Raw genomic sequence first — 23,547 nt, 5'->3', positions numbered from 1 at the left:
GAATAGTTGTGTCAACAAAAAGCTTTAGGAAACCTTTTAACACACTTTTGTTTAACCCTAAATAGAAAATGAAATAATTTTTCTAGGCTTTAAAAATAACCAGCCCTAAACATGAGTTGTTGCTACCTGTTTTATACTGAAAATGTCTGATACAGGTGCATGCAAAACCATGACCTATTAAGATACAAATTTGCTGTGTATTTTAAATCTGGAAGTATTTAACTATAAAATAAGGGAAGATGCTTTACATATTCTAATGTTCCTTTGTTATCTTTCTGTTTCAATAGATTTTAATATACCCTTTAGAGTAGACATATGCCTGACCAAAGAGAATAATACAAGTTCTGTGAAATCTACTCAGGAAAAACTAAACTTAGATGGAAGCACTCATTCATGTCTTCAGACCTCTGCAAAACTCAATCTTCGATCTCGTAGAAGCGGCCGTCTCCGCAAAACCACGCACCGCTACTCCGTGCGCGATGCGAGGAGGTCCCAGCTGTCCACCTCGGATTCCGAAGGCAATTCTGATGAAAAGAGTGCTGTAATGACAAAACACAGGCGCTCCCAGTTACTGCAACCCTTTTTAACCTCTTCTGTTAGGGACAGCTACCCTGGGGGTAGAAGTGATTGCCAGCCTCCCAAAGTGGTACCAGGTTCCAATACCGACGCCCCTAATCTAGAAGGTTCCAGCAAAGTTATTCCAGCACATGAAATTTTGAATGAGCCAACTGCAGGAATGTCTGAGAGCAGCATGAATAACTCTCCTTTTGACTTATGCCATGTCTTACTGTCTCTCCTAGAGAAAGTGTGCAAATTTGATATTGCTTTGAATCACAGCTCCGCTCTTTCAGCGAGCGTTGTGCCCACGTTGACAGAGTTCTTATCAGGATTTGGGGACTCCTGTAATGTTAGTAGTAACACAGAAAATGAAGTAGTTTCTGCAGGGTGGACGGAAGAACCTGTGGCTCTGATCCAGAGAATGCTCTTTCGAACAGTTCTCCATCTTATGTCTTTAGACATCAGCAATACAGAAACAATGCCTGACAATTTACGAAGAAATATAACAGACTTACTTAAAGCAGCATTAAAAATCAGAATTTCCTTGGAAAAGCAGCCTGGCCCTTTTGCTCCAGGATACAAGAAAACACTACAGCAGCTGGTTCAGGAGGACTATATATTTTCTAGATATCGTCACAGAGCCTTGCTTTTACCTGAGGCTATAGAAGGGGTCTTGCAGATTTTGATCTGCTGCCTACAAAGTGCGGCCTCCAATCCGTTCTACTTTAGCCAAGCTATAGATCTGGTTCATGAGTTCATACAGCAGCAGGGATTTAAGCTGTTTGAAGTAACGGTGCTTCAAATGGAATGGCTGTGTATGAAGAATGAGGGAGTACCTGGGGAAGCCTCAGAGCATCTGAAAGCCCTGATCAACAGCATCATGAAAATAATCAGCACCGTCAAAAAAGTGAAATCAGAGCAGCTCCATCAATCAATGTGTACAAGAAAGCGGCACAGACGATGTGAGTATTCTCACTTCATGAATCACCACAGAGATCTCTCTGGACTCTCTGTATCTGCTTTTAAAAACCAAGCTTCCAAAAATCCTTTTGAAACTGCTGATGGAGAAGTTGATTATCCTGAGAGATGCTGTTGCATTGCTGTTTGTGCACACCAGTGTTTGCACTTGTTGCAGAAAGTTTCTTTGAGCAGTACCTGTTCTGAGATTCTCTCAGGTGTACATAATGTAGGAATATGTTGTTGTATGGACCCAAAGTCTGTGATTGTCCCGTTGCTCCATGCTTCCAAGTTGCCAATATTAAAAAATTTTCAACAGCACATACTGAACATCCTTAACAAATTTATATTGGATCAACTGGGTGGAGCAGAAGTCTCTCCAAAAATTATACAGGCATCATGCAATATATGTACTGTTGACTGTGATCAGCTTGCTCAGCTGGAAGATGCCTTGCAGGGCAACTCCAGTGATGCCAGTCCCACATCTAGTTCCTCTTGCAGAGTTCAGGGAATTCTGCCTAGCACTGGATCTGAAGATATGTTGTTGAGATGGCATGCCCTGGAGGCTTATCAGGACATCATTTTTGAAGAAGACAAACTACGTGGCGCACAGATTGCAAGCCATATTTGCCACTTAATTCAAAAGGGAAATGTAGTGGTCCAGTGGAAACTGTATAACTGTATCTACAATCCTGTGCTGCAGAGAGGAGTGGAGCTAGCTTGCCATGCTCAGCAGCAGCTTGGACTGAGTACAGCTGATAAACTCATGTGCAGTTACCATAGCCAGGATTTGCCTTCTGAAGTGCTTCAGGTTTATTTGCAGATGCTCCCTCTGTTGCTGAAATCCAGGTTGGTTGATTTTCTGTTTATTATTGGGAAACATGCTAATTAGATACAGAGCTTTGTGTATTTATTACTGATTGGAATGTAAGTTTTGTTTGTACTGTCGGTGGTGTTTGCCTATTGCAGGTGGCAACAAGATAAATGCTTGGGTAACAGGATACAAGCCTAGATTCATAAACTGTAGGAAGTGAGGGCTCTCTACTCACCAGTTGTGGTCTTTACAAGCCAAACTCTGTAGCAACAAATGAAATCTTTGTCTCCAGTGTGACATGCTCTCTGCCTCCTCATTCTTTCTTCTAAAATTAGTCAGGAATGTTTAACAGATCGATATGTCATTTTTCTGTGGGAATTAGAATACATAGTTTTCTGATCTGTTTCCTTTTTCCTTCTAGAATGGTCACTATAGAAACCACCTTTCAAAACTAAGGCTTGATGTTTACTTTTCCTGTAATAACTGTTTTTTAACTTAGAATATCCTGTTCATTTAAGCACAGTTTAAGAACAGGAACCAAAACAACCCCAAAACACAAAAAAGGCACAAACATTCTCCCAAGGCATACAATAGATACTTTTTATTTATTGTTAAATTGATTAAATAATTGTTTAATAAATGTATGGAACTTTTTTCAGAATATGAATGTGTGGTTTTGTCCAGGAAAGATTGATTTTATTTCTCTTGGAGTCCTGAAGTCAATTTAGTGGGTTTATCCAAGACAAAAAGTAGATTAGTACTCCAGTTTATGTAAAGGGATTATCTAATACTGTTTTAATTTCTAACCTAACCTGTATCAGAAGCTATTAATTTTTAAAAGTGTACTTAGTGGCAAAGAGGCAAGAGAAATAAAGCTTAGATGAAGTTTAAAATGTCCTTTTTATTCTCTGGCTTAAAGGTGGGAATAAATAAGTAAATGATCCATTTCATTCTAGAGTAACTTGATCAGAGTAAATCTGGTCCTGTGGGAAGGGGATGGGAGGTAAGTAACGTGGATGTCTACAAGCAAATATAGCATACTAAAAACCTCACAGTTCCTTACCCTAAATTTTGTATGAACTTAATATAATACTTGAAGAGTAGAAGAAGGAAAAAATAGACTTGGAAGCAAATATATGCAAAGTGTTTTGATATTGGACATGCTGACATAACAATTGCACAAAATCTTATGCTTGAAAGGTATTCCAGAATTTATTTGAAATTCATCATCTAGTGCAACTAGTAGACAGCTAGGAATGTGTCATCAAGTTCATTTAAGAAGGAATCACTGCTTTCTGGTGAAATCACCAAACAGAGAAATAGCTTCAATTGCTAATAAAAAATTTGGGCAAGGAAATACCACTGAAGAGTGAATGTCATAAATAGAGTTAATTAACCACCTTTAGTGTTTTGAGCATCATATATTTTTGTGGTCTGCATTTTAGAGGGAGATATTTCCTACATTATATCTCACAAAAAAGTTCAGTTTTCCACTACAAGCTGGACAATGCTGAGTTAGGATCCTAGAGTGCTGCAGACAAGTTCCTTTTCTCTTTAATTTACAGTAATTTATAGCAATTGCTGACTTACATGAGTTTTTGGGTGCTTTATAAAGTAACTTTCTTATGCTTTCTTTTGCAGAATAATTAGAGACTTGTTTCTGAGTTGTAATGGAGTGAATCAAATGATTGAGTTAAATTACTTAGATACGTTAAGAAGCCATTCTTTGAAGGTGTTAGAGACCTTGATACTCTGCCTTGATGATCAGCAGGAAGACCAAGCAACACCAGAACTGGAAGGCCTGAACAGTGAACAAAAGGAATCTATGTCCGACTTGCCCACTTCTCTTTGTAGCCAGCATGCTGTTTCAGAAGTTCCTCAAAGCCTGAGCAAGTTTTATGCTGGCTTGAAGGAGGCTTACCCAAAAAAGAAAAAGTTTGTCAGCCAAGACATTCATGTCAACACAATTAACCTGTTCCTCTGTGTTGCTTTTTTATGTATAAGTAAAGAAGCAGATGGTGATCTGGATTCCGCTAATGAGTGTGAAGATACATCAGGATATGATAGTACAGCCAGTGAGCCATTAGGCCACAAATTACCATATCTGTCCCTGGAAAGCCTTACTTTGCCCTCTCTGGAACATATTCATAGGGCTGCAGATATTTGGTCCATGTGTCGTTGCATCTATCTGTATAGTTCAGTTTTCCAGAGACAGTTCCACAGACTTGGAGGCTTTGAAGCGTGCCAGAGATTACTAATCCTAATAATTCAGAAACTTGCAAAAAATAAGGAAAAAGAGCAAGAAAAGAGGGAGAGAGTGTTGAGTGAAAGCAGCAGAAGTTCACATGGGAGTCCTCGAACTGAGCTCCTCAGCAAGGATGACTCTGTTCAGCTGGCTAAAAGCAGAGAGGTGACACAATTGGAGCTTGATAGTTCTGGCAGTCCTGCTGGTGCTGAGCAGCTGGTGCCTGACTCCGGCTCCTGTGACAGCCCTGGGAGTGTGGAACACGCTTTGAGTACTTCAGTTGCCAATCTTGAAGGGATAAGGACTTCTGCAAGAGAAGAGACTGAGTGGGCACTCCAAGGTATCAGACTTCTAGAAGCTCTGCTGACCATCTGCCTACACAGTGCAAGTGCCATGCAGCAGAAGACAGAGGTGGAGATGTTTCACCAGGTACTGTGCAACTTTACCTTCCTTTGCTCCTATTTGTTTCATATTATTGTAACAGTAGTTTAGTGAAAAGTTCTTCTAGGGAGGTAAAAACTTTTTGCAGTTTTTATGGTACCATTTTTTGTATAGTACTGAAAGAGTACAGCTAAATAATGAGCTTAGTGGTCTGCTTGAGTAGTACTCTTTTCAGAAAGAGTATTCAATGGAGAATGTGTGTGAAAGGGATGCTGCAGGAAAGCTGTGTAGGCAAGATGTGACCACTGTACCTAGTGATTCATGTTGTTTTTTGAGGATGGCTCTGAGCAGAGCATGGTGCTTGAGAAAAAACTACTGAAGGGCACAGATACTGAAAGGACACCTGAAAAAATTATTTCTTAAGCCTTAGAGGTGGAGTAATTCAGTATTCCACAAGAAGTTGTTAATTTACAAAAGACACCTTCGCTTTTCTTTAATGTTTAATTACTGTCTTGAATTTTACTTGACAATTTATTGCAAAGCAGGAGGTATTAAGTGCAGGAAAGACCCGGAAACTGGAGTTCTGTCTTGAACATTCACTATTTTTATGATCTTGGACATGTCACACTCTGTCAACTGTTAGTAATGTGATGTGGTTTGAATGCGCAGCATACCTGAAGCTGTTTCAAAAATGTTTATTTTTGAAACAGCACTTTCACCTGCAAATTTTAGATAGCGGCATTTTGCCAGATTTTTTCGGTGTGCAGGTTCCAATTTAATCTGTCATGACATATAGGATTAATCTTTATTTCAAGAGACTGGATGAAATCTGGTGGTTTTAGATGAGAAGTCAGATTAGTGTAGGTCAAAGGAGAAACTCCTAAATGAAAGAGCTAGAGTATTTCTTTTAGCTTGAAATAGTAACACAAATCAAAATGTTTTTCTCCCCCAAAACACAGAATACTTGTGTGGATGATATCTTACTTGAAATAAGAGAGCAGCTTGCTCAGTCAAAAGTGATAGAAACGGACTTGGCAAAGCCTCTCTTTGATTCACTGCTTCGTGTTGCGCTGGGCACTTTTTCTGCTGATCTGGATCATTCTGAAGAAAAAATTGAAAAGGTATGAAACACCAGCTAAACAGTCTCATTCTGAATAATACAAGATTTTCTGAGATTTGTTCTCTGGGTCTTTTTAAACCTGATAGGAAATGTTTAGATGTGTTTGATTATTGTGACAGTTGAAGATGAAATCTCTGCTTCTTGTACCAAAGTGGAATGCTTTTTATTGATATGGTCCCCACAATTACTGCTCAGAAATGAGTCATGCTTTTTCATCTCACAACAGTGTGATGAACTCTTAAAGGAAGGGCTTCAAATGGGAATGTTGAGTGACCTTGGTGGCTGTAGACATCTTCACCTCTTCACCTTTGAGTGAATGTCAAGGTGCATGCTGATGGTGATAGTGATTTAGAAACAGTTTTAATTCTGCTTCCTAAAACTTTGATCAGGTAGTTAGTAAGAAAAATCCCTCTTTGCAGATTCAGTTTTTTTACAGGATAATGAAGTATTTTTAACATATCTCAGGTTTCTTGGAAGTGTATGATTAATTTGTTTCTTTCCCCAGTGGGCTTAGAGAAAATAGGCATTTGGACAGTTCTGAATTATTTGCTTTTCTGATCCAAAGATATTTTTTCTGACCAATGACAGTCTATTTGGCTGTATTGTACAGACCCATTACATTGAGAAGGAGCCTGTGTCACAACCTGGAGAAATTTCTGAAGAAACTGAAGAATCACAATGCTGTAGTCTTAAGCTTTTTGCTGAAGAGGAAGGATATGAAGCAGATAGTGAAAGTAATCCTGATGATAGTGAAACGAAGAATGAAGGTAAATGGGAACTTTCTGAATATACAAAGCTGTCTTTTTGATATAGCAAAGCTTGTTTGTCTTTTGAGATGTACCAAAACAGTGCGAGCACTTTTAATAGATAGAAATAATTAACTTTTTCTTCCAGTAGGATGGAGTTACAAATGGAGAGACAAGTATTCTTACTGAGTGTTACAGAAATTGTTCTGTCTTGGTTGTTTTGGTGTATGTGACTCTTGCTCTAAAGTCATGTTGCTCAAGCGTATTATTGTGATCTAGAAACTCCAGAGATATGCACCAGTAGTTTTTTTGAAAATCAGTGCTCAAATTTTTTTCTTTAGGATTGTAACTGTCTGGTGAAAATTAAATAGTCTAATTGTGTTATAGAATACTAGATTGAAAGGGACCCCAAGGATCATCTGGTCCAGCATTTTTTCACAAAAGCACAATCTAGACAAGGTAGCCTGGCACCTTGTCCATCTGAATCTAAAGTACCCAATGTGCCACTTTTCTGGGGAGATATTTTCCAATGTCTGATTTGTCATTAGGGAAAACTTTCTCATTGTGTCCATGTGGAATTTCCCCAGAAGTAACATGTACCTGTTACCCTTTGCTTTGTCCACGTGACTTCTTGTAAAAACAGAGTCTACCTTCTTTGTAGACAGCTTTTAAATGGTGATAAGAAATCCTCTAAGCTGCCTTTTCTCAAGGCTGAGCAAGCCCAGTTCTCTCAACCTTCCCTCCTGTCTTTTTTGTGTAGTGGGGACATAACCAAACACAGCACTCTAGGTGTGGCCTGACAAGCACTGAATAGAGTAGGATAAAGGTTTTTTATCCCTGTTGATGATGCCCTTGTTGATGCAGCCCAGCATCCCACTGGCTTTCCTTGCCACAGCAGCACATGTTCACTCTTGCTGAGCTGGCTGCCCACTGGACCCCAGCTCTCCAGCCAGGCAGATCCCAGTCTGTGCTCCACTCCTGGGTTCTATTTTCCCATGTGAACATTACATTTGTCCTTGCTGAACTTCATAAAGCTCTTGTTAGCCCACTCTTACAGCCTGTCCAGGCCTTCCTGCAGGATGCTCATTCCATATCAACCCTGCAGGTTTGTGGCTTGTGGAAGGCAATCAGGTTTGTCAAGCACTATTTGGCTTTTCCCAATCACATGCTTCATTTGACTTGATAGCCCCCTTGTTATACAACACATCCCATTATTCTGAACAATTGATGGGCACGTATCTTGCTGTATTCTGTTTGTGTAATTAACTTTAAACATGAATTTGCTTTAATTTTTTTTTCCTTTGCGCTGAGCACAGCTGGGTGCTTATGTTCTGGTATGAGATGCAGCATGAGCAGCTACAGTCTTTAATAGAACTGCATCAAACTGCTGCTGTTTACCTGCGTGACTAGGCTTTATCAATAGATTTATAATATTTTAAAAGCATTTCTGAATTAAAAAGTTAATCTGAAAAACTTCCATGATACACTTGCATGTAACATGTGTCTGTACCAAATAATTTTAAATAATTTATTTTAAAGTCTCTCCGAAATGTAACGGGGAGGCTTACATGTTTGGGGTTTTTTCTTGATTATCATGCAGCTATTCTGTCATGTGCATTTTCAGAATTAAATAACAAATTGCTTCATACAGCCTTTTAGTATGAAATTATATAAATTTGTCTCCTTTCTTGGTAAGTTCAAAGTTTGTGTAGAAGCTTGGGGCTCTGTTGCAATGATTTTAGTGTTGTGTTTCATGAACTGCATGTTTTGCCATTTCTGTATGTGTCCAATTCCCAGGAAATGAAGCCAGATAGTTTAAGACAATGTAATGGGGGAAACTGCATCCTTGCTCTTCTGTGTTGGCAGGAAAATAGAAAAATCTGAAGTGGAATATAAAACTATGCTAATCTCTGAAAATTGCATATAACCTAGTGATTATTTTTGTTTTGTACCTGTGAGAAGGTTGGAGATATGTCCTTGGAAGTTCTACTTAAATATGCCAACTGTATTCAGCTGAGTAAGTTTCAGTAAGAGACATGTGGTTTCTTTTTAGGAGCAGACACAAAGGCAGAACCAGGATGTACTGGTGCTTCAGGTTACTTTAATGGCCTGGCTGAAAACATCAATCAAGGAGAATTAATCTATCCTGAAATCTGCATGTTAGAATTAAACTTGCTCTCAGCTGGTAATGCAAGTTTGGATGTGCTTGCTCATGTATTCCAAAGCTGCCTGAATATCATCAATCAGAAGGAGAGGAATGCCACTGTCCTTATAGAACAGGTAAAAATGTTATTAACAGAGGTGGCAGTTTAGCGGTTGTGTATTTTTAATTTTATCATACCTAATAGAGTGATCTTGAATATTCTCACTTTTCATGGGATTTTATAAGATGTGAAACAGTGTAAATGACTGATATTGTCAACTGCATTGCATTTAAGTTACCAGGAGCTAAGTAATTTATTAAAAGGTATCTGTCTGACAAAGCTTTTGAGTTTTTCAGGTGTCTTTCTTTTATCAAGACTGTTCAATCCCTACAGATAGATTTTATGATTGTCAGGGCCTTAAGGAAAAAAGGGCAGATATCTGCTTGTATGTATGTATATGTAAGCATTCTCAACTTTTTATTGAATATGTACTTTTAGAAACCATGAATCATGCACCTGAAAAATATTCCATGCTTTTTTTCTTCATAACTTTGTATTAGAACTTAGTTGTGCAAATGGTCATGCCCTCATGATCCTTTGGAATTTCTTTCAGTTGCCTTTTTTAACAGTTAAAATGGGTATCCTTCCTGCAACAGTTAATGATTTGACATTCAAAGTCTCTCTTCTGCAACTGAACTGTACAGAACACAAAAGATTGTTCATTGGCAAATGTAAACATAGTCCATTATTTCAAATAATCTTAATTATCATTAAAATCAATAGCAGGCAGGAATTGATTACAAGAATTTATTTCTTAGTTCTTTGAGCTGGGGGATATTCTTCAGATATTCATTTTACCTATTCTTTTGTACAGGGAGCTGTTAAACACCTTTTAGGAGGATTTCTGAATATATTGACACAAACAGAATCTAGTTTTCATGGTGAGTTAAAGGTCCAAGTAACTTAAATATTGGTTTTTAAAATCTAATGTATACACAGTCAAACAGTGCAAATGCAAAATTGACAAAGGAAATTCATTGGCGTGTGAATTTATGCAGCTGCTTTTTTAACTTGCAAGAAAGTTTAGTGTAAATATAGGGTTATTTCTGAGTTAGTGGAAATAAAGAAATACTGGCAAATGTGAAAATGACAATTGAAACCATAAACACTAGTGTGACAGTGTTAAACACTGCTGGGAAAAAATAGCAGGTGATGAATTCTCATTCCATCACAATGTAAGCCTGTATTTTCAATTTCTTTGTAACCCAGATCTTGATAATGCCTTGAGTTTTATTTCTAACTGGAAAGCTGCTAGCTAATCCAAGAATGTGGAAGCAGATGAAATGTTTGCCCTAAGGAAGATTCATGTATTGAGGGTGCTTCACAACAGGAGGTGATGTAAGCCCATCCCAGGACTTGGATCCATGGTGGCTTTGTGGGCAGAACCTTTGCCAGGCAGACACTTGGTTCTCAGACTTTCACTCTGTTTTGCAGACCTGGGACAAAATTTAGCATAGCACTGATTGATTCAATAAAATTCTGAATTATAGTGTCAGGAAGTACTGTTGGACCTCTTTAGAATTCATCTTGTAATTTTTATTGGTTCCTCAATCTGAAATGGTTTTGAAAAACACTTTCAATTAGAAATTAATCTTTCCTCATAATAGTATAGAATATGAGTCTTTAAAACTTAAAAAAATCCATTTCAAGAATATTATTGTCTCCTTATTTTTAGCATGTCAGATGGTGCTGGTAGATCTGCTGGTTTCCTTGATGAGTTCACAGACTTGTTCAGAAGAGCTGACTCTTCTCCTGAGGATATTTTTGGAGAAGACACCTTGTACGGTATGTAGGGAGTAACACATAGCAAAATTCAGAGGTCTAATGAGAAAAATGAAGCAAAAAGAAAATCCTTTTGTGCCCAATAATTTGGGGAAATAAGGAGATGCACAGCAATGTTTGAACTGATTGGAGCCAATAAAATTTGGTTGTAGAAATAGTTCCTCCCCAAAACTGGAAGAGGAAAGAGGAAGTGAGAAGATAAGGGTTTTGAACGGTGTGGTGGTCCTGGGAACTCTCTTCAGCACAAGAAACCAAGGATCTTCTCAAGGAGACTGACATTGTGGTTATGGATGACAGAACAATAATACCGTAAAATTAGAAGCAATTTCTTTAAAGTTATGAGGCATCTCACTATTTGGAGAATGCTTTAGCAGCAGGAATTACTTTCAATTGTGTCCTAAGTTGGTTGGTTTGATGCTGGAATCTACTGCTTGTGTGGGATATACTGCTGAAATAACTCTGTTGGTTTCTGTGAGAGTCTGTAGAAAAATACAAGTGGAAGAAAGGAAAAAAATTACTGGGCTGTGTGAAATAATACCACACCAAACAATAGAGTCACAAGTCAAATTTTCAATGGTAGCCTGTAATTATCAGCCAAATAACAAGAGAAACTTTTTGGCTTAAGGGCTTAGCTAGTTTTGTTACTGGTTATGCAGTAACAAAGTCATGGCCTGTGTGTGCTTTCTTAACCAGCCTTAAAACACAGGGTAAAAGGTGATATCTTTTTATGCACATAACAGGAGTGAGATAAGATTGTGCAATGACCACCTGCTGTATTTCAGCTGACTCCTAAGCAGGGTAACTTGAAGTCTGATCTGCCCAGACTAAATCCCCAAAGCTTTGTTGGCCCACAGTCTGTTGAAGTTGCTACCTGATGCTTTGCCAATGTGTTTAGGTTTGGATGTACAAACTCACTTCTCTTGGTAAAACATGAGTCCAAGTATAAATGAGGAGTAGGCTTCTATTTACTTACATGGTACTTGACTACATGATGTAAACAGTTTATTTTTTCTTCTCATTTATTTGTTTTATTTCTTTTAGGAGGTACTACTCAAGGGTGTATTGAAGATTGTAGACACTAATGTTTATATGAATCCATTACAATACCTTGCCTTTCCTTTGCTGAATGGCACAAATTCCTCACAAAAATGCGCTGGCACTTCCAACAATAAAAGTGCTGGACTACTGAAAAGAGCAAAATTGTCACAGAGTAAAAAAGAGGCAGATGGTGAAAACTTGAGTCACCAGCTACTTTCTTCTTGGCATGTAGCCCCAATTCACTTGCCTTTAGTTGGGCAAAATTGTTGGCCACACATGTCTGATGGCTTCAGTGTCTCCCTGTGGTTTCGTCTGGAGTATGCTCATGAAGCAGAAAATACAACAGAAAAGGGGAGAAAAGTCAAGAGGAGAAGCAGACTCATAGCTGTTAGAGAGAACAGTTTTGACAGCACAGGTGAGGATATAGTATTTTGTTTTTATTTAGGTAGCACTGAAGGATTCTAGTTACAAGTATTCCAATCTATGTACTGCATACAAAAGTTTGAAATTTTATGATTGCTATTGAACAGCAGTGGTAGTATTTCTGATTTTTTTTATTACTACTGTACCATATACTTAGAGATGCAACATTTCCACCCCTAGTTCTTGAATTAGATTAATGCCTGCTTCCTTAGAAATGTATTATTCTCATTGAATTTGTAACTTCAGTAACATTTATGCTACTTCATGTTATGATGAAAATAATGTATGCTGCAGCTGTAGTTATAGAAAACAGCTGCTCGAGTTTATTTGATTTCATGTATTGATGATCAAGCCTCAGGCTGACTCAGTATAACTCCTCTTAACTTTCCTTGTGTGTGCACCATCTAAATACCAACAGTATTTTCTGTTTGTGCTTTTGTAGGGACTCAACTGCTCTCAAACTGTTCTAAGCAGAATCTTTTGGATTATAATTTGTAAAGGGCAAATTCCTTATTTAAAATGTGTTCCATTCACAACACTTGGAATAATTTACTCTTTTTTCCTTCTTTTTTGTATTTAAATAGAATGAGGGAAAACCCAACCCTGTAACCTTGAAAATCACTAGGGTTGCTTTTGTTAGGTCTGTGCTTGTGCTTGGTAAACTAAGAATACTGATCATGCTTGAAGGGTAGGATGATTTGTGAAGAAAAATCTGAAGATTTCTTGGTGCACACTGATAGTTGAACATAGGAATGTAATCTGATATGTCAAAAGCATCATTGTTAGAGTGTATTCAGCTCAGTGGATTTATATGTTACAAACAGAAACATATAAAGTGCTGAGTTAGTGTTAAGTTCCTCTATTTTTGTTTGAGACCTAGGTGTCTAAAGAGAATCAAGCTTATTAGTCAACCCACTTGAGAAAACCAAACCACCTCAACCAAACAAAAGCCAGTTTCTTTTCACACTTGATACATGCTGTGAAAGGCATTGTTGTTGTATTATGTTGTAATTGCAACATGTTTATTTTTCTAGAAGAAACAAAGTCTGTAGGAATGGAATATGTAACCCTGGGAGACAAACTTGTTGAAGATGGCTGTATTCACATCATTTCACTGGGTTCCAAAGCTCTGATGATACAAGTTTGGGCAGACTTGAACACTGGAGCATTCATTTTTCGGTATGGTGTATTAGTCCAGAAGCAATCCTGTGGACATATTGTGTTGTAACCTGTAGTAGCAACTTACAGAGAGTACTGATGGAGAGTAGAGAACTTATTTCTATAGTAGAGACATCTTGCACACATCAAGTAGGTGTGTTGGATACAGATCTATAGGTTGATCAGCTTCAACTGTTAAGCTCTGGTCTTGCATGTTTCATGTAGTCATTTATAATTAACTGCCCACAAAGTAGCAATTCGAGTTCTAGTGAAATAACACAATAAATGTGAGATGATGGAAGAGATTTTTGCAGCTGTAGGTTTTCACACCTCAGCTGTGAAAATTGCTGCTGTGTAATACTTACTTGGGACAGTCTTTGTTTTAATCTTCTGAGCACATTTCAGCACTAATTTAGTTCTCGTAAATAATCCTTAAGTATCCTTGAAATGTGTCTAAAACTGCAATTTTAGAACACTTTATTTCCATGTTCAAAGCACCTGCATTTTTTCAGTAAATTGAATTCAACTTTTCTCTAAAATAAAGATATTTTTATCTTAAATGTAAGCAGATTTATGCAGACAAGTTAAATAGCAAAGGTGAAAGAGTTGTGATGATTTCCCTACCTTATGTTGAGTACTCTAAAAATAGAACTGTGATCAAAAAAATTACCTGTCAAAGTTAAGGAACACAATCTCAAATTAATGGATGTCAAAATGTGCAAATTTGGGCTTAAAATGAAAATATGAAAACACACACCTTCATTTTTTCTTTTTTGTTGTTTACATAGTATGTGCATGGATCCAAATGATGAGATGAAAGCTGGTCTGCTGGCACAGGCTGAATCTCCAGGGAATGTTTTCCTTGTGGGCAGGTGGCAGCATTTGGCATTAAAATACCTGCAGAAGCCAGAAGGCAAGAAAAATTTCCATGGAAAGCTGTTGCTCTGGGTTTCTGGTCAGAGGTAAAGAACACATTAGTTGTACCTAGATATTTATCTTCTTTTAAAGACATTTTCTGTTAAGAAAACATTGCAATATTTTTGGTGCAAGCTGCAGTTAAGGTCGAGTGTTCTTCTAGGAGGACAGGAGAGGGAGTATGTTACACTGTTAGGAGTCTTTTGGAATATTTGAGATATCCAGAATATTAATGGATTACTTTGAGAATTCTCAGTTTATACCATGGACCAGTTCAGACATCAGTGTTTTTCTTCATCACAAATAAGTGAAAGAGGCAAGTACTACAAGATTGTGAGTAAGATCCAAAATAAGCTGTGGCATGAAGTTAGCAGTAGGCATAATGTTTCTGGTTGAATCCAAATTAAGGTGGTATAAGTCAGGTAATACTGTTGGAAGTAGGAATTAAGAGGAGTAGGAGAAAAGGCAGTCACTTTTTTCCACTGAGAAAAATGAATAGGGAAGAAGATAAAAAAATATTTCAGACAAGAACTGATGGTGAAAAGCACTACTTCCACTGCCAAGTTGAGGTCCATGCTCCTAAATTAGGTACCTGATACTAATGTGAGTGAGTACCTGATACTACTTGAGTGAGCCTGTGCCCGCATGAATTATTCACTGGTTAGAGAAATTGGAATTTATTAAATATCACGGTCTTTAGCCTTTCTTCTTAAAGTCCAATTTGTGAAGGCTATGTTAAGTCTGTGCATGCTGGTATTCAGTCAAGTCCAAATATGGAGATATAGGGGAAAGCTAAAAATACTGCAGTGTTCTCCCCATGTGTAGCTGTTGAGGCCTCTCTATATACAGATTTAGTTGCTAGTTTGCTAATAGTTAGGCTCTTTCAGGAAGCTTTGAATGACCTTTACAGTCCAATCAGTCTGTTTAAGTAAAGGCACTTAAAGTTAATTGGATGCTTTCTGAAAGCATCAGGCTTATTGCCTGTGGCTGTGCAGCTCACCAGTTCTGTCAATGTTTCTTGGTCCAAGCAAATCCTCAACTTGGTGTTTTCCAGCCTTTGGGTACCACAGTTTTTATGATGTGCATTTGCCTGCTCAAAGGACTTTGAGTTGTTAGGAATAGTAGAAATGATTGAAAAGTTGTGGTATCTTAGAAGTGTGTAGAGTGTTACATACCATTTCCTCTTTGAGGTCAGAGGAAAGAAGGAAGGTATTTCAGAGCTAGGAAAACTTGATTTCATGGCAACCTTAGCTGGGACTCTATTCATCTGTTCTCTGCCATATTGGAATGCATATATCTTATGTTACTGAGTTTTAAGGTGCTTGGAAGTTGAAGAGGACTTCAGTAATTTATTGTTGATGACAGCATGGCTTCTCACCTACTGAATTCAGCTGAATTTTAAATGAATTTTAAGCCTCAGCTGAATATCTTAGATAGCAATTTTGATCAGTTCTTAATATTTCAACTTGTTTGTTTATATGTATTTTTAGGCAATGTGAGATTAATTTAGATTTTGCACTACCAAGGAAAACAAGCTTATCATCTGACAGCAACAAAACGTTTTGCATGATTGGCCATTGCACATCATCCCAAGAAGATCTGCTCCGATTGTCGGGTAGATGGGATCTTGGAAATCTGCTTCTATTTAATGGTACTTTTGTATGCTTTTTCCTTGAATAAGTGTTCATTTCCTCTTTCCCCTCCAAAACCAATTGCTTACTTTAATGTCTTTTTTAACATGCCAAGTTTTTACAGTAAAAACAACAATACACCCTTTAGCATCATAATATATCAGGGAGAATGTAGGCAAATGTTCAGTATTGGAGACACCCTAATGTGTCCTTCTGCCATATTCTCTTGCTTTCTGTTTAGTGGCATAATTGGCAAATTTCTTATAATTTTTTTAAATAATACCTTGGGGTAGGGGATAGAAAGATAGTGATATTTGCTGTATTTTTTTTTTCTTCAAGCACTCAGTCTCTTACCTGGAAAATGGATTTCACTTACCTCCTGCTAACTTGCTACCTTAAAATTGCATTAAGCATATTAAAAAGCTAACAAAATTTGAACCACAGAATGCTCTGAGTTAAGCAAGCTTATTTCTGGAGCTTGTAGTGATACTTTAGGGATTTCTTAGATGTATAATTCTCCTCCGTCCTTGGGAGGTCTTATCTAGTACTTCTGGGTGTTTGCTTAATGCTGAAGGCTGGAACCCTGCTGCTTTGTCACCTGGCATTTCAGATGATGTGGCCCAGTCAGGACTGCTCCACAAGTGAGATCAGTTTGCCCAGCATGTGTGATGCATGCAGGTCCTGTGTGTGCAGATGTGCATTTGTGGGCCATAGGTGAGAAACTTGTCATAAGTGTAACCTGTAGAATCTACATGGTCTGGTTCCCACTTGCCTGCCACCTGTGTAACTGCTGTATCCAGAGAGCCCTGAATTTGCTGCTGTACAGTTATCATGCACCCTCACATCAGACCTGAGTCCTTCCGGATGCTTCTTTGGAGTTTGTGTTCTCAGGTCACAGATGACCCAAGATGTGCTGCCCAGAAAGGGGAGGAAGGTTTATTTGGTCTCCTACTTCCTATGGGTTTTTTTCCCCTTCTGTCAGTTGTAGTGAGCTGCTGTTGCATCCTGCTCAGTCACTGCCCAAGTCTCCAAGACAATGCAGCATTTTGTTGCTATCTGTAAACTTGCTATGCTTTGAAAGCTTTGAGGAGGCTTGGATAGATGACTTTTTAATTCTAAAAAGTGAAATTATTCAGAGATGTTGATCTTCAGTTCATGCAGGTAGTTTTCCTGACTTGGTTTCAGTTGCCTTTGCCACTGAATTAATCCGGCCTGTGATATGTCAGAAATCACTGATCTACTGTAGCTAATAGCAGTCATTAGGCTGCACTAATTGTTTCATCATCAGAACCTAACAAATCCAGTTGGTGACGTTCCTTGTAAAGTCTCTAATCCTATTAACCAATGTATGAATTTTGGTTTATTGTATAGTAAAGAATTAACAGAGTATTTCTGGATTTTAGGTGCAAATATTGGACCAGAGGAAGCATTTTACTTATACACGTGTGGCCCAGACTTCACATCTGTAATGCCTTGTAAATATGGCAAAACATTAACTGACTGCTCAAAGTACATAAGTAAAGAGATTCTACAATGTGAACAAATTAAGGAGCTCTTCATGACAAAAAAGGAAGTGGATGTTGGGCCTCTAATTGTAAGTTTCTACTTAAAAATGCTCCTTAATATTTTAGAACTGGTTAAGAAAGTGAGAGTGTTTTTCCTACTGTTTCCCAAAGTGCTTAATTTGATCAAAACAGAGATGATCAAATCCTCTTCTCATTAAGATTATTGTGGGGCTCTTCCTACTTATTTTAATGGGAGCTGACCTCCACACAGGGTGACCATTTCATCTTGCTTTAGGTTGGGTTCTGAAAATTTCTAGATGTTCCAGCATCTATAAATAATTTAAATCACACCCATTAAATCATTAATTCATGTACATTAAATCATAGTGGATAAACAGGTACCTCCAAAAGCTTTAGGATGGATACATAGCTCTTCCCTCCATTAGTGTAAAAATAGCCAAGGAATGCTAAATTAACCTTTTAAGATTAAAACTGAGAGGAGAAATGAGGATTTATCTGGCTTTAAGGAAGCAAAAGAATTATTCCAAATTCCTTGAAGGTTTTGGAGGAATTAAGTTTGCATCACGTTTGGCTGAAAAGTCATTTTCCAGCTGAGAGATACTGCTTTTCTCATCTTTCCTGCCTGAAACAGCCCTGCCAGATGCAGGTGTAAATATACTTATTGCTGGCAGAACAATAGAATAAAACTTGCTTGTCAGTGAAGCCTGCTATATTCTGGGAATTCATACACTAGTAATTCTTGCTGTATGAATTGTTCCCACTAGAGGGATTTTTCTGATTTCATTTTGTAGCTGTAGGCAAAGGCTCATTCTGCCTGGATGTGATCCCTGTAGACAATGGTACTAAACTTTGAGTAGGTTAAGAAGAAATGAATTGGATAAGAGCTTAAAAAATCAGTCATGCAATTTATAAGCTTATTTTGCCTTAAGGAGATAGGCAGAGGGAAGAACCATGTGCTCAAGTGATAAATGGATCTTTGCACTTTTGCATAGAGTGCAAGCTCCTTAAATGAAATTATTTCTCTATTTTAAATAACCTTCCAAAAAGATCATTTTACATTTCTGTGAAAAAAAGTTAGCTACTTTCCGTAGGAGCTTTGGGTTTGGTTTAGGTCTCTTCATTAATGAAACTTGTGTTGAGTTTCTCTTATGACAAAACTTATTAAAGAATAGAATTAAAACAAAAAGCTGGAAAATATTTTAAAAAAACACCAATATTATTTTGAACTTGCCATTTTAGAAAAGGAAAGTCTCTACTCTATATACCTCTATATGCTCATTTTATTTTAAATTTGTGAGTAACTTTGTTTTTTATGCAAAACAGTTATGTAATTCTTAAGGTGATGAGAGGGGGATCCTTGGTGAAATTTCTTAGTGTTTTCTTCATTTTCTGTGCTTTAGCTATTGCATGAGTTTGCTAAAATTTGGGAATCCTGCTGCTTTTTAGTGTACATGCATCCACATGCAACCTCAGTGCATGTTAATGGTAAAGTAGAAATGAACAGCCAAAGTTGTTACTACTTGCTGCTAGGTGACTTTTGTGTTTGGCTTTTTGTGTCCTTGGTGGTGGGTGAGGGGGAGATTTGTGTTAAATTTCTGGAAAAAAATTTAAATTCCTTTCTTTTCAGGAGAGTCTTGCTGTTGTTTATACCACAAGCTGCCCTGGTCAGTACACCATATATGAGCCTGTCATTAGACTGAAAGGTCAAGTGAAAACTGTACCTTCTCAGAGACCTTTCAGTCTGAAAGAAGTTCAGAGCAATGCATTGGACTCTCATCACCTAAAAGCACTTCAGCCAGTTGAATATAAAACTCTTCAGAGCATACTACATGAAATTGGAGGCACTGGTGCATTTGTTTTCCTCTTTGCTAGGGTAAGGGGACTGGAGGAGTAGGGTGTTGTGTATGTGTTCTCCCATATAAAATTTTCCTTGTATCTTGAGTAGAAAATCACATTATTCTAGCTGCCTTGCTCTATTCTGCATGTGATGCTTTTCTGTTGAAGAAAAATTGTGGAAAATACCTGCAGCATAAGACTGTATCATGCAGGTTGTCTTAAACTGGAAATATAATTATAACTCTGTTGTATTATGGCTTTTATAATATTGCCAGTATGTAAGATGGAGTTACATTCTGATTTAGAAATGGGCCTTTTAAATATCAAAAGAGATTATCTTTAGGGATGCTTTAGAACTGATTATAGTTTTTCTCTCATTTTGAGAAATTCATTGCATATCTCTAACCATAGGATATTCACAATGCAAGCATGAATAAATATGAAACTACATGGTGTGCAAAGCTTTATTTTTTTTTTTTAGTGAATAGTGAGAGCTTTTTGGGGATAACTGTTCACCTGTCTTCAAAGGCTTATCCTAAGAAAAATGGCTATTTGAAAAATAGTAAGGCCTTAACTTAGTTACTGCTTAACTGTGACCTGTACATGGAGAGGGCAATATTTGTGCTAGCAGTCTCTGAAGTACTACAGTTAATTGAAAATACTACTGTAGGCCTAAGACTTGGCTGATTTATATACCTCTCGTATTGCTCTGAGAGATATGGTGAGAGTAGTAACAAATGCACATTAGATAATGGTTATAAGGACACTGGCTGTTGTAATGTCAGCACTGAGAGTGAGCTCTGAGGTGAAAATCCTAATCCATGTTATTTGATTATGTAAATTTATGCTGAGTATCTGCTATAGATCCTGCTGGAGACTGTTTGCATCAGTAAGGCAAGCAAACAATAGATCAGCTGTGAGACAATACAGGTCCTGTAATCCAGGTGTATAAATGTGTAAGTGCAGCAGAATTAACAGGTACGTGTCAAGAGAACCTATAGGACCTGAAATCCCATTAATGTGAGATTTCATTCTTGTATTTTTTTGGAAAAAATACTAGTTGCTCTTGGACCTCAAGAATTGTAGAAGGCAAAGAGGGGAAAGGATTCATGGTCTTCATCTATAAATTTGCTGGTCTCTTTATGGATAAAATAAAACTTCAATGTTAGAAATTTACAGCTAGACTTAGTCCAGAACTTCAGGAACCTTTTTTCATAGCTTAAACACTTAAAAAAACCCCCATTTTTTTCAGGGCAAACAGTTGATTCTTATTAGTGGCTCATGTATTTCACAACCTTGTGACTTTGTAGTATGGCAAGTACCTTCTACTTAAAATTTATTTAGAACAGATTTTTTTCTTTGAAAGGGATTCTTGTAATGGGACTTATATTTCCTTGGCAGATCATAATTTAGCACAGTAGAAATTATCACTTCAAGTACAATATCTCAATGTACACAGAAAAAATGAAGGTTATGTACATAATCTCAAATGCTTTAGAAGAGATTTAATCCCTAAGTAGTTGCTTATGGTTTAAGTTACTTAGGAGTGCAACAAAGCTTTTTTATAGATGTTTCCGACTTAAACTGTCTTATTAAATTTGCCTTTTCCTCAGGTAGTAGAGATTAGCAGCTGTGAAGACACTCAAGCTTTAGCACTACAACTTATACTGTCTTTAACAAAATACAATCAACAGAGAATACAGGAGATGGACAACTGTAATGGTTATTCTATGATTCGTCGGGTGTTGATCAAATCAAAATGCATTGTTGGATTTTGCATGCTGAAGGTAAAGTCGTCTTCTAAACCTGATATTTTGTTCAATATTAGGCCAAATCTAGAAACCTCTGAGGTTTTAATTATACATTTGACGCTGCTTTTACAAAGGCAGAACAGTGATTTGAAGCAAGATTAGTGTTGACCGGGTAGATGTGTTTTCCCTATCAAGAGTATGCTGTCTCTTTCAATATTTTAATTTTTATAAATGGGATTGAACAATTGTAATGCTTTGTTTTGATACTCAAAAAAATTCCCCCCTCTTTAAGACTCTCCTTGAAGGATGCTGCAGTGATGAGATTCTCTATGTAAATGAAAATGGACAATTCCAGCTTGACTCAGATTCTACTGCAGTTATTCAAGATGTCCAGTTGCTAGAAAAGCTGCTGCTTGACTGGAAGATATGGTCTAAAGCAAAGGTAAGTACTTTAATTTTGGAAATACTTCAGATCTAAAAGTCAGTATTTTAAAAAGAAAAAAGTATTGTCATGTCTGAAATTAATCTCTCCAGTTACATGTTAGTAAATGAAGAGTAGTTGTAGTTAGTTAATTACTATGATTTTCTAAAATTATTGTTCCTTGTTTTCTTTGAATAGCTGTTAGTAATATCAGTCTCCTATGATTAATGATGGAGGTAGCCTTAGTGTGTTAAATTCTGTGAATGTGCTGTATGTATATGATTTGTTATTTGAATTGATAAATTTTTTGTGGAAAAACTAAGGAGGACCTGTTTTCTCTTGGAGTTAAACTGTTGGAAATAACTGTTTAGGGTTAATATAGCTAAGAAAGTACAAAACTAATTTTAGACAAGTAATTTTTTTTTGTAGCTTCATCATTGAAACATGCTGAATTTTGTACAAGCATGACTTTACTGATTAGTTTCTAACTTGTTCTGACCTGACCATTTGCACTCATTTAGTCATCATCTTAGGTGTAAGACTAACTTGACTTTGTGCTTGTTTTTTGTTTTTTTCTCCCTCAGTATATAGACTCACAAATATATTTTTGAAGCTGTGTTCCTGTGTTTTGTTTTTCAGCAAGGTGTTTGGGAAACCCTATTAGCAGCTCTAGAAATCCTTATCAGAGCTAACCATCACCAGCAGATGTTTAACATTAAACAGCTATTGAAAGCTCAAGTGGTCCATCACTTCCTGTTAACTTGTCAGGTCCTGCAGGTACTTCCACTCTGAAATCCTACTTTGTGCTTGGCAAATAGTCGTTTTTATTTGGGGAGGGTGGGGTAGAGGGATTAAATTCTGTAGCAAAAGTTGAGTAGACTGTCCTCTGTGCTTCCAGACTACTTCCATCTTGTACAGGTATTGTTGCTGTAAACTGGTTCAGTTCCCCACTGGGTGCTCCATTTGCTGCTGGGCAGGAGGAACAAGAGCTTGAACCATGTGGTGTGATTTGGGTATCTAGGCTCTAGGTTGCTTGTACAGGCATACACCAGGAGCTGAAATGAACTGTCCCTTTTATACAGAAGTACCTGAGATGTCTCTTGCTGGTTCTTGTCTTTGTTACTGAAAGCCAGATACTGTGCAGGTAGTGAAGCTGTCTGTGCTGTATCTCAGCACACCTAATGGGGCAGCCTGACTGCTGTGCTCAGTCTGAGCACTCATCTCAAAATTTTGGTACAGTAGTAGCTTCCTCCCTGGCATGGAAATAGCTATGCCAGAAAGGACTTTAGAGAAATGCTTCGGTCCTTTGATAGACACTTGTTAAGAACATGACTTTGAAATGGTTTCCTGCTTATAGTACATGTATTCGTTTGTGAAAATAAGTATTGTAATCGCCTTTTCCTGTACTCTTATTTTCTACCTTACATTCTTTTTTACTCTGAGTTTCTCACTTCAGCACATAAAATTTTTTTATTGGGTTTTTTCTTCTTTTAATGATTTTTTTTACAGAAATATTTTCTTCATTTTAGTATCTGTAAATTTTTAGTTTCTTCATTTTTATGTGGTGTTCCCTACTTTTGGAACTTGCTAGTTAACTTCTCAAATTGTATATTAGTGCAAATGCCTAGATACAGAATGTTTAGTAATATTTCTCCTGTAATTTTGCATATTAGGGAAAAAGTTTTTTCTTGATTAAAAAACCACTCACATTGGTCAATGATTTGGCAATTTTGTGGGGACTGATGGAATGAAGGTGAAACTATATAAGCCATTTTCTTTGGAAAAACTTACTTAAATTAGCTTAATTTAATCTTTTCTCATAGCAGTCTCAGTTAAGGTGCTTGTGTATCAAAAAAGGAGGTAAATTTAGTGAAGTTGGAAAGAAAGAAGATAATCACCATGCTCACCTTTTGGCAGAGTTTCCCACAAGTTTCTTGAAGTTTTGTTCTAAAATCCATGTTCTTTTAATAATTTTTTTCAGGTAGCTGTTCTTGAACTATATAAAATGCTTGATTAAGCTGAAATTATAAATATAATAATA

At 37.2% G+C, this 23,547-nt stretch overlaps 1 protein-coding gene across 1 annotated transcript in view; it reads left to right on the top strand.

The window, feature by feature from the left end:
• LYST (lysosomal trafficking regulator) overlaps nt 1-23,547 on the top strand; it is a 77,230-nt gene that overhangs the window by 17,653 nt on the left and 36,030 nt on the right. The window contains exons 5-20 of the mRNA XM_059467724.1: nt 288-2,364; nt 3,971-5,003; nt 5,915-6,076; nt 6,686-6,842; nt 8,875-9,101; nt 9,840-9,906; nt 10,701-10,810; nt 11,849-12,260; nt 13,303-13,447; nt 14,215-14,388; nt 15,832-15,992; nt 17,376-17,566; nt 19,126-19,371; nt 20,948-21,121; nt 21,378-21,527; nt 22,146-22,283. Of these exons, the coding sequence (XP_059323707.1) occupies nt 288-2,364; nt 3,971-5,003; nt 5,915-6,076; nt 6,686-6,842; nt 8,875-9,101; nt 9,840-9,906; nt 10,701-10,810; nt 11,849-12,260; nt 13,303-13,447; nt 14,215-14,388; nt 15,832-15,992; nt 17,376-17,566; nt 19,126-19,371; nt 20,948-21,121; nt 21,378-21,527; nt 22,146-22,283 (5,624 nt within the window). The remainder of the gene's footprint in view (nt 1-287; nt 2,365-3,970; nt 5,004-5,914; nt 6,077-6,685; nt 6,843-8,874; nt 9,102-9,839; nt 9,907-10,700; nt 10,811-11,848; nt 12,261-13,302; nt 13,448-14,214; nt 14,389-15,831; nt 15,993-17,375; nt 17,567-19,125; nt 19,372-20,947; nt 21,122-21,377; nt 21,528-22,145; nt 22,284-23,547) is intronic.

Source organism: Ammospiza nelsoni, chromosome 3, assembly GCF_027579445.1.
Source record: "Ammospiza nelsoni isolate bAmmNel1 chromosome 3, bAmmNel1.pri, whole genome shotgun sequence".
NCBI lineage: Eukaryota > Metazoa > Chordata > Aves > Passeriformes > Passerellidae > Ammospiza > Ammospiza nelsoni.
Note: the sequence above shows the minus strand (reverse complement) of the source record. Positions and strands in the feature narration are given on the sequence as shown.